Below are 12074 nucleotides of genomic sequence, written 5' to 3'. Positions count from 1 at the left end.
AAGTTAGCGGTAGTGTTGCAAGGAGACCATGGTACATGGCCTGGGTGCTCCCTGTGTTAGAGTTTGCATGCTGTATGGGTTTCTCTGGGTGCTTCAGTTTCTTCCTGTTTTCCAAAAGTATGCAGGTTAGATGGACTGGCAAAGTTAAATTGGCCCTTGTGTATGCATGTTAGGTCACCATGCAGTGGGCTGGCATCATATCCAGTGGCTGTTCCTGCCTTGTAGCCATTGTTTTCTAGGATAAGTTTCAACTTCCCCAGGACCCTGCTCTGGATAAAGTGGTTTGAAGATGATTAAAAGGATGGACAACGTTACTCCAGCATGAATTCGTTACATTAATTTTAGTATTATGCTATTGTCTTCAGCTGTATGATATATATGCCATATCTTAATCTTACACGTCTAATTATAATTTTGCATGTCTTTTAATTCAGTTGTAGCAGTTATGTTAGAGAAAGCTTTACTTTTTTTCATTAAAAAGCAGGTTTAAAATAGTTATGAATCAAATGTTTTATTACGTTTTTCCACAAATGAACCTAAAAATGGGTCCTACTGTTATGTAGACTAGGATTTCTTAATACCAGTTTTTAGGCTAATTATCAATGTTGATTCTTTGATAATTAAGTAAAACACAGTTCCCTTCCACCATCTTTGCCTGTGCACCTTCCGGTTGTTTTTCTTTAAAATTCCATTTAAACACTTAATTGTAATATAATCTAATCACTTTCTTCTAACTTGTGTCAGAAGTATTACCAGGAAACATCAAGAAGGTTTTAGGCAGCCACCCGTATATTATGCCCTGGCTGCAAATTGGTAAATTTGTTGTGATGTTATTTTCTCCGAGTCCAGTGTAGTGTTTGATGCGTGATTATGTTCATAAAGCAAGTTTAACACTTTCCTATTTGGCTTCAATAAAATGTAGCTCCCTTAACTTTTACACTCTTCCTGTTTGTGTGTGTTTTTCAAATAGTTACTTTTACAAAATAAATTTCTACAATTTGTAAAGATGATTAAGCTACTTGTAGATTAGTATATCTCATTGCCCCTGTTACATATGAACAGTTCACTCACATTAATATCAGAGCATCTGAAGAGCTCACACATAAATGATTGTGGTAAATTCTTAGGAATTCTGGCTGACTTAGGAAACTGTTGGGTCAAGTTTCCTGGGATACTTATTCACTCATGCCCTTGACCTTACAGTTTACCGGTAATTTTTTGGGACTATTGAGTAAGTTTTCAAGTTTTTCTGATTTTCAATCTTTGTTTACAATTTGTATTTGTAATCCTCGTTTACAATTCCTTGAACCTGGTATTTGTTCTGCTATTTTACCATATCTTGGCTTTGATTTTTGGCCTATCTTTTTCAAACACATTTCTGTATGCTTCTTTTGGCAATGACGTAATTCCTCACTATTTGTGAAAGACTACCAAAAGTTAAGTGCTTTCTTTAAGAAAGGGATGAAGACTCAATGAATTATCATGAGATAAATTTACAAATGTCAATATCCCTGCTTAAAATGTTAACAATGTGTGTTTGTAGCTGCCTATTGACTTGTGTACCTCTCTCTGAATTGCACCATATTGCCAGGTGGTTGGATTGTACCGTCTCTGTGGTTCGGCTGCAGTCAAGAAGGAGCTCCGTGAGGCCTTTGAACGAGACAGCAAAGCCGTGGAGCTCTCTGAAAACCAATATCCTGACATCAATGTCATCACAGGTATGCTGTCATTTTCAATATTTATTTTTCAAATTAATCAGCTTCCAGCTGGCATTTGTATGGCAAATGAACAATACACATGGTCACAAGGTCTGTTTATTTAGTAAGCCAAAAAAGGCTCAGGCTCAGTCTCAGTGTCAGTATTATAAATAACCCTGCCCCAAGTTTGTGGAAATTTGTGTTTCCTTTGGGTATGAGCAGGTGAAGCGTGAAAAAAAAAAAAATCCTGACATTTCCTGCTTATGACTGTTCGATGAATTTGGAGTATTTATAGTGTAATATAGTGTTTGTACCTTTAACAGACTTTGTGATACATCTGTGTACTGTATATTGTATGTGAGCATCTTTGTAGAAGAAAAATAAAAGTCTCAAGTTACATAATTGTATTGAACTGTACAAGGTATCTACTTCAACCCTGAAAGGTGTTGTAGGCCCTTGGATGCAATTCCATTTGTCAATAATTTGATATTTATAGTGACATAAAATACCTAACAGTCTGAAAACTATATAATCCAATTAATGGTCTCATTGGGCAGAAGCAAACCATATATGAGCATCCAGTCAGTTACAGGTATAACTTATTTACACGCTCACACTGGGCTATTTTAGAATCAATAGTTTGTCTATCATTCCGACAAAAATAGAAGATACAAACTCTGTACAGAGGAATTCATATTCAGGATGCTGGGTCTGAGAGCCAACAACCCCAACAAATTAGTTACCCTTGTTCCTGAACTTTATATCACAGCAGGATATTTTCCAGCAGCAGAAGGTGTAACACCTGGGCCAAGAAAAACAATGGGAACAGGATTTTGTCCTCTTCTTACTGTACTAATCTGTTTCCAGTGAATTGTATACTTTTTTGCCTATCTGTATACAAATACAGCATTGCAGAGAAACTGATAGGCAGCAAAGTGAACAAAAACTTGGTAACAGTGTGTTAGAAACATGTAAATGGACTGCAGGTTAATGACATTAAAGATGTTTTGGAAATACAGGGTTTAAATCATGCTTAAGACCACTACATATACAGTACATTCTATTAATAGTTTATCTCAGAAAGCCTGAGTGATTAGCATGCTCATGGGATTTAAAGGTTAGGGTTAAGACTTGGTTTGAACATACTTTGAAAAAACCCGAGGCTATAATAAAGGTACTCAGAAAGCCACCTTTGCAAAAAGGTTGCAATTTTTTTTAGAAAGAAACATGTTGCAGAATTTAGTTATGCAAACAATTTAACAACATTCTGCAAGATGTTTAAAACAGAGCATTGGTCCTTGAGTACTAATGTATTCGCAGAAAGCACTGTTTTATAAATTACTTAATAACTTGATTAAAAACTCAATATTGTAAATCATAATAGTAATAAGCCTGGGATTTTGCCCACCACTCAGAGAATGACACAGGGGCACAGTTCTCATAATGCCAGAATCCTTGATTCCCATCCCAAGGACTGTTTGTTTGGGCTTTTGTTATGTTTAGTGTGGGTTTTCTGCAAGTTCACATGTCCCAAAGATGCAAAGATTTGATCAACTGGCAATTTAAAATTATCCTGGTAAGTGAATATTAGGTGTGTGTTCCATCAGGATGCCAATTTCTATTTTCAAGCTGGTTGGGAAATGATTAAATGCTGATTTGTGCAGTGCTGCAAGTGGTGTTGCCAAGTACTCCACAAAAAATTCATAGACTTTTGAAGAAAGCATTTCCCTAATGCAAATTTTAAGTCTTATGGTATGTCAACCAAACAATCTTCATGCACAACCGTATGTACATTTGAGTCGTCACATGTACAATATATTTCCTGCCTTTTACGCACAGCTGTGATATGTAATATAAATGCCCAATCATGCTATACATAATGTTTCGAACCTAAGCTATACAATAGTAAAAGCCTTTCACTGTTTGTAGATTGATGTTGGTGAGATCTTTGATAAAAGCAGATGCACTCAGCTAATGAGGCGCTGCTTGCCTCAGAATATATGTATGCAAATTGCATATTTTAGTAATGAAAGAGAGCAGACAATGTAGAAAGTTACAGACAGATGTGCAATAATTTAGAAAATCAGAAGAATTTCAAAATGTTCTTTGTTAACTGGTGTTTGGCTGGTCATCCCTTGTCCAGAGCTTTATTTTTCATTTTAAGTCATTTTTAATGGAGCATACATGGCATAAACAAGCCAAATAATATAGTGCACATTGATATTGGACTATCCCATTCCACAAGTGTCACAATCACAGGACAACCGATTGATGAAACCTTGTCTGTTTTCAACTGAACTCGTGTGACTAGTAATTGAGCAAAGTGCATTGACGTGTATAGCAAGGTCTTTGTTTGTTAACTTCACTAAGAAATTAGTCACATATAAAATATCGAACAAATACAATTTTTAGGAGTAAACAGAGATATTTAAATTGGGCGGATGTACAGAATTATCCTGTAACCCTTCCCAAATTGCATTTTGTATTTTTTTTGATGCAAGGGTCCAAAATTTGGCTAGTCATAATTAGACCTGCATTATTACCAAAACAGGATATTTAATTATAAATACCATTGAAAATACTACATTTGTTTATTTTTGACATTTATGCATCATCAGAGCGTTATACAAAAATCATATATACCAGTTTGAATCATCCTTATTTTTTTAGTTTTAGCCAACTAGCTGATTTATTAATTATATCAGCAACCTGTCAATACCTTATTTCCCTGCTTTCCATGGGAGTTTTCCTCTTCGTTCAGTATTTACATACATTTGGTCCAGAGATTTCTGTTTCCCCTTATAATCCAAAGACAGGCAATTAAACAGATTGGTGAATTGGTTCAGAGTGAATGCTTGTATAACTACGCCCGACAAGGGACTAGCAGCTTATCCAGGTTTGGTGCTTGTTTTGATGTCTGTTGCAGCTAAGATAGACTCTGAAAATTTCAAACGGTAGATGGGTGATTGCTAAAATATATGCTAGATTTAAGCAACATATTAATTCAAACAATTTTTATTTACACAAATTTCAAATAGTCTGGCAATGCAGCTATACAATATATAAGAACATAATTATGTCACCTAATACCACCACACTGTGTTTAGAGGCTCTCAGCTACATAATTCCTTAAGCCTTAATTGATTTATAAGTACTGCTCTGATGGTGACCTTAACTTAGAAATTGTAAAAGGTACATTAAGACTACTGTCTACAGACTGCATTATAAAAGGCGAAGAATGTGTCGAAAGGTTGCATTGGACCAGTGACCAGTGTCTATATTTTCCTTTAATGTCATTGTTGCAACTCTAGTCTGAATTCTCATCTGTAGCTTCTCTGTGTTAGTGAAGAGAATGCAAATTGCTTCAGGTTATTTTCACACTCCATTCCTATTGCACAGTAAATATAATGTTACCAGATGTACAGTTGGGCAAGACAGTGGGCCACCTGTGGAGGCGTGCACTTTTGCAACCGCAGATACCTGCCGAGGGCTGTCCACGGAATGTAGCCATGGCCTGGAAAGGCTGACGGCTTGACTTGTTGGTTTTGGGAAGAGGCCCGCAGTGATAGTCTTGCATCATGTCTGCTTTAATCTGCATGAATTCGCATGTCAGGTTAAAGCACACAGTTAACAGCCGAGTGCCTCAGAAGAATGGGACGGCGCTGGAGTGGATATTGGGCTTTGCTTGCTGTCTAAATTTGCTCTCTGGCTAGAGTGGTTATAGTGGGGGATGGGTTGTGCAGCATGGAGGGACTTGATCAGCAGTAACTTGGCAGTGAATGGAAGCGCTTAAGGGGGGAGTGGAAGGAATAACTGCTGTGTGTTACATGGCTAATTTAATACCGGAAAGAGTGAAAACAGATTCGAAGCATCTGAAGTTCACTTACAAAAGCATATGCAGTTCAAGTACATTCATTTTCTTCCCTACTGATTTGCTACTCATTCATTATTACCTTGCACATTGGCTACCTGTTAAGTTTTTTGGTCCCAAGTCATTTATTTCTGACTATGTATCCAATCTTGCACAGTGATACCTTTTTTTGAGCAGGAGTACTGTGGGGGTTCTACCTGTGCTGGACAGGATACTGGTAATGAAATTATGTAAGGATGTTGTTATGTCTTAATTAGTTTGAAAGTTTTCCATTGACCAGCAGATTCAAACCTGGGGTGATATCTGTTCTTTTACTGTTGTTTTAGCTTTACTAGCTCTGTTGCCTTTGATTAAGAAATTGATATTTAGGAATTGTTAAGCATAAATCCATCCTAGAAACTGTCCATCCATTTATAAACCTGCTTGTTACAAGTCAGGATACAGAAGAGTTGAAACTTTGGTGTTTTTTTTTCCATACTGTTTAATGTAAACTGATTTAATTGTATACCACTAGGCTCTATTTGAACTGTCTAATGGTGTCAAAGTAACTTTTAAAAGATGGCAAATTGATTAGCTTATCTAGGTTGTGCAGGTTTGAGTGAGGCAATTGTGTTATTAATTAACATTCTGTTCAGGTTTGAATCATGTAGCTGGTGTAGCATCAAGACACAAAATAAATTTTTGAAATTCCCCACCCATTAACTTAAATTTAACACAAGGGGGGATTTCACACTCTAGGGGTGGGGGGTGTAGAGGTCAAAAGCATACAGTTTTAAAAGCACTTTGATATTAATCATTGAGGCATTGTTTTAATGTTACAACTTACTCCTTCTTATGTCTACAAGTAGTTTATACAATTTAGAGTAGGCACATTGTTTGAAAGGCTGGCTGATAAGTTTGTTATTTCAGCTACTGCAACTTTACAAACAATTGCATTTAGCAATTTCGACTCATATTTGGTCAAAAGCATACTTACCAAGGAAAATTTTCACCAGTAGAATAATACAAAAAAATTTGAGAATGTAAAAATAATGCTTGCTAAGAAAGTACCTTTTTAAATCCATGCTATAATGTTTTTATGTCATAATGTTCTGTAGCTTTAAAAAAGTTATGCATTCAGCACAAAGCTGTATGTGTGAATGTTAATTTACGAAGTTTAAGGTATTTGTTAACAAATATTTAACATATTTTATCTCTTGTGTCACAGTAGTGCACACTGATTAGCTCAGCCACTTTACAGATTCAACATACTGCACTAAGCTTAAATCTAGCACCTTATTATCAATGTGAAGTTTGGATGTTCTCCTTGTGTGTTTTTCTTCAGTGTACTCTTGTTTTCTGAAATGTTTCCAGTGTGAATGTGAGTGTGGGTGTCTGTGTGATTGGACTGGTACCCTGACTTATCCTTGAGTATTATTTGTAATCTGTGTGTGTCATGATTATTATCTTTCAGATTCAGGTTTGTAGTGGGATGACTGCCTTTAAAGAACTGATGATTGTGTGTTTCTTTAAATTTCTCTTAAAAGTCATGAATTAGCAGCTGACAGTCAAATAAAAAAGAATAAACCTTAATATAAATTTGCCAAGCAAATCAAGTCAGTTTCCTGAATTTCTGTATTACTGGTGTTCAAAAATGTACTTTAACCTGTTTTAGCTTTAGTTTCTTATAAGCCACAGTTTAAACAATGGGCATCACAAGCCCCATGGCCTTCTGTCCTGCTGCACACTTGTAACAACTATGCGGAACATCCAATTGCTATATTCCAAAGCTGCACATTCTGGTCAAATGCAGTAACAAAAGGAAGGTGACATCCTATGCATATGACCTTAATAAAATGTAAACAGTAAAAAATAAAATCAATTGCAAAATAACAAATTTGGAATAATTATAAAATAGTGATTTAAAAAATGATATTGTTTATTCTTGCAACAAGTTAAGAAGACATGCTTACGAAATAAATATGAGTTGGACGTTTGTACATTAAAAGTTAAAATTCTGTGCCAAATTTCAAGCCCTAAGTACAGCAAAGTTGCTATTAATGGTAGCATCGCTAGGGACATTCGGGCATATGGCTGTATATTTTGTACATTGTTTCAGGCTGAAATCACTAAAGGGTACTCTCCACTACCCCCAGATGAAATGATCAAGAGTCCAAAGGCTGATATCCCCAATGGGGAATCAGTACTCCTGGGCCTCAATGAAATGATCAAGAGTCCAATAGGGAAACGCATTCAATGAAATGATGTAGTGTTTGTGTGCTGAATTCAACTAAGGGGAACAAAATAAAGCATCAGGAGTCTACATCATTAATAGAGGAAATAACTGCACTACATTAAACAGCAGTGTGTCTGCTCGTTCCACTGTTCAAAGTATGGTTATCTCTTAAAGCAACTCTATTCATCTAGTCGCCCAGGGGTCTGTGAGGGTCTTGATCTGGCTTTGGTTACCACACTGGGTGAAACCAACCCTAGTGATGTCTCTGATTATTAATACTGCTTCTTGGGTGTAAGGAATTGGGTTTAGTTCCCAAGTGCTGTTAGTATAGAGTTAGGATATTTTCTCTCATTGTTGTATGAGTATATCCAGGCTTTCAACAAACCAGAATATATTAATGATTGTTAGTTTGCAGCTGCTAAGTGGCCAGGTGTAAGTGTGTGTCTCAGTGTGCCTGTGCAGTATGTACTCTGACATACTGTCATCCCATCTTGTTTTTCTCAGTGTGTGTGTTGGTGAGTGACTGAGTGGAAGATGTGTGTCCCATATGATTTTTCTTTTTACCTTATGCCTGTTGCTACTTGATTAACCTGTACTTCACTGCAGATTTGTACTAGGGAAACCAAGTTTAGAAGTCAGATGCATGGACTGTTGCTAATCAACAGATTAAAATTCCAATTGATATTTTTAAAAATCTGAACACAAGAATGTAAACTTTTGGGGAAAAAAAAGAGGAGACTAATATTGGTAGTATTTCTTGAGACAATTTCAATGATTTTGTGCACTGCGCACATTTTCATTCTCTTATACTTAATAATGCTCCATAGTGAAAAAGTTCTATGTATGAAGTTCTTAGTGCAGGTGTTTATCAGCTGAAGGAGGCGAGGCTTGAATTCTGGGCCTGGGCACTGCCTGTATGGAATTTGTAAGATCCAATTGTAGCTGTGTATGTAAATGTGCCAATCAAATATGGTCTTGTTCCATTCAAGGCTGAGTCCTGCCTTCTACCCAATGCTGCCAAGATTGAGTTCAACCCCTGTAACCTCAATAATATGCACTGCTCAAAAAAATTAAGGGAACACTTAAATCACACGTTGGATTTCAAGGAACAAAATATTCAAGTGGAAAATCTTTACTGAGTAATACTGTGTAATTCATTGGGAACAAAATGATGTAACGACGGTCAGTTGAAACCAAAACCACCAACCCACTGAGGGCAGGATGCAATATCACACTGAAAATCAAAGTTAAAAATTGAAATCACAGGCTGATCCAACTTGCATGAATTTCATGACTGTGACTCAGTAGTGGTTATGGCCACCACGTTACCTGTATGTGCTCCCCGCAACATCTGGTCATGCTCCTAATGAGATGCTACTTGGCAGTATTGGATGCACTAAAAACGTAACATACCACAGGTACTTAATTGGATTCAGGTCTAGGGAAGGTGCTGGCCAATCAGTGGCATCAATGTCTTTGTCATCCTGGAACTGCCTACACACTCTGCACACATGAAGCTGGGCATTGTCTTGCACCAGGAGGAACCCAGGGTCCACTGCACCAGTTTAAGGTCTGACAATGGCTCTGAGGATTTCATCCCAGTACCTAACAGCAGTCCGGGTACTGTTTTTTAGCACATGATGTGTTTTATATAATACTTTGAAACCTTGATATATGAATCCAGATATTTTATTTGCTTGCTATTAGTTAACTTATCCTTACATACCTCAAAGGCATGCCAATTTAGACTTTAAATTAACCCAGTATAAATGAGCGTGGTTTGCAATGAGCAGCTACGCATGTCTAGGAGTGGTTAATACATTTCACTAGAAGCTAACAAGTTTAGCTCAAGCCTCTACACAATCATGCATTCTAATATGAAGGAAACTAATGCTATGAGAATTAATGTATATATCATTTCATTTGGAAAGTGTGAATGAACTATAATTACTGTGTTGTAAATTTCATTTTCAAGCCTACAGTGGTGATTTCTTGATTGAAACAGGTGTGGCAGTAATCAGGCCTGGGGGTGGCTACGGAAATTGAACTCAGGTGTGATACACCACAGTTAGGTTATTTTTTAACAAGGGGCAATTACTTTTTCACACAGGGCCATGTAGGTTTGGATTTTTTTCTCCCTAAATAATAAAAACCATCATTTAAAAACTGCATTTTGTGTTTACTTGTGTTATATTTGACTAATGGTTAAATGTGTTTGATGATGCAAAAGAATAAGAAATCAGGAAGGGGGCAAATAGTTTTTCACACCACTGTACATACAGTACCCCAATATACCCCTTTGCTCTTATGCCTTTCGTATTATTTACAGACCGTGCATTTGTACTCTTAATTTGATATTTACATACAGAAATCTTGTTTTTTAACTCCATTGTTACCTGTCATAAAGTATTATCTGTTGATCAACATGTCATTTAAAAAATGTAAATAAGAGTATATAAAATGTTATGGCCTCAGCATTTTACATTTCTGTTTAAATCTTTTTGGTATTTGCTAGCTGAGAATTGAAGATAACTGCTTTAAAGGTCTTTTTTGTTTCAGGTGCACAGTCTTGTTTTGATCAATTTTCTACTTAAAGTATTAAGGGGGTTGGGATGTCGCTTATAACTAGGTTCATAGTTTAAAACAAGCCTCACTTTGTTGTAGAGTAAACAGAGACTATCGCAGTGGGCTGGAATATAGCTCAAGTGCTGTGTACATAGAGAGCTCTAGTTTTGCTGACTTACACTACTTTGTATTTTTAGACAAAAAAAAGATTGTTGATTGTGTAACTTAGCTTCACAGAAATAATAATCTCTCTTCAAATGGTACCAAAAGATGATTGATTTCACATGGTTAATAGATGTCTATCAATAAAGCTTTATAAATGAGTTTATTTTTAATGTATACTAAAGAGAAAGAAAAAAGGAATTCTTCTTAACTTTCCTTAAAATTCATCTTAGAGAAATTTAAAGTAACTTTTATGCCTTAGGAAATTAGAAGTATTTTTGGCATCTGCCTGCTTTTTATCAGCCTTAACTTACAAACCTAAATTAAATTATAAGTAGTCCAAGTAAAAATAGTCTTCAGCAATTTTCCAAGTTTACCCACATTACCAGGTTCTCCAGTTTTGTTTACCTCCATTCATTCTTATGAGCATGCATTGAGATGAAACTTGTTATTTTTATATCATCTGACACTAACTCCAACCACTACCTTTAAAATTGTCACTATTGTAATCTAAATTTTCATTCTTAAGAGAAAAGATTATGAACCCAGTCCAATAATGGGGGGAAAAAACTTAAAAATGGAGTAGCAAATACTGTGGCAATGTTTAGTGGTCAGTTGTCCATTCACACCTAAATGAGGTGTGAAAGTAACCCATACTAGCTTTGGAAGACCCATGCTAACAATTAGAGAGCCAGATATGGTGACATTAATGTGTGCATTCTCCTATTGAGAAGTCATAATACTCTTTAGTGAGAAAAAAATAGATACCGTATTCTAAAAAGACATGTGCCCAAAGTGATTCATTAAGACCTTTTTTTGCTTTTCTCTTAATAATTGGGTTTTTATTTATATGAAATGTGTAGTAAACCCCTATAGGCCCAGTTTAAAAGTAATAATGAGATTAAAGAGATTAAAATTGATTTGGAAAAAATAAAGTGCTGAGATGACCAGATGCTGGGATTAGATTGTGAGGTTTTTTGAGCAAAACCATTCACACAAATGTTTTTGGTGTTGTAACTAACAGGTTACGCCTCACAGGTGGCGCAGTGGGAGTGCTGCTGCTTTGCAGTAAGGAGACTGTGGAAGATTGTGGGTTCGCTTCCTGGTTCCTCCCTGTGTGGATAGCGCTTTGAGTACTGAGAAAAGTGCTATAAAATGTAATGAATTATTATTATTATTAAGTGTAGTTTGGCTGAGGCTGAAGAAAAACTATAACCCTGCTAAGGGGTTATTGCTAAAGGCCACATAGCAAAGTAAATAGTGTTCCCTAGAGGCAAACTTTTAATTTTAAAACAAGAGGAGCTAAGCCAAACCTTATGCCACCGAAACATGCTCTGAAATATGTTAGAGATTAATATTTTCAAAAGTTGTCCAAAGTCAGTTGACCAATTCAAATTTAGAAAGTTGCCGTTCATTGTGTAACATTGTATCCATCTTCACATCATCTTTTTGTATTATTGGACATACCAGTCAACAGCATGAAGCCAGCAAATCTGAAATAAATGACTTTTTGTCCAATAACTGGGGTATAATAGCTGAATTTTAAACATATCGGAACATTTTA

The 12074-nt window shown here is 36.1% G+C and overlaps 1 protein-coding gene across 1 annotated transcript in view; it reads left to right on the top strand.

Moving 5' to 3' along the window:
- Nucleotides 1-12074, top strand: part of syde2 (synapse defective 1, Rho GTPase, homolog 2 (C. elegans)) — a 96243-nt gene that overhangs the window by 58348 nt on the left and 25821 nt on the right. Inside the window, exon 4 of the mRNA XM_039734495.1 lies at nt 1592-1718. Coding sequence (XP_039590429.1) covers nt 1592-1718 — 127 coding nt within the window. The remainder of the gene's footprint in view (nt 1-1591; nt 1719-12074) is intronic.

This window comes from Polypterus senegalus, chromosome 14, assembly GCF_016835505.1.
Source record: "Polypterus senegalus isolate Bchr_013 chromosome 14, ASM1683550v1, whole genome shotgun sequence".
Taxonomy (NCBI): domain Eukaryota; kingdom Metazoa; phylum Chordata; class Cladistia; order Polypteriformes; family Polypteridae; genus Polypterus; species Polypterus senegalus.
This window is presented reverse-complemented; position numbering and strand designations above follow the sequence as displayed.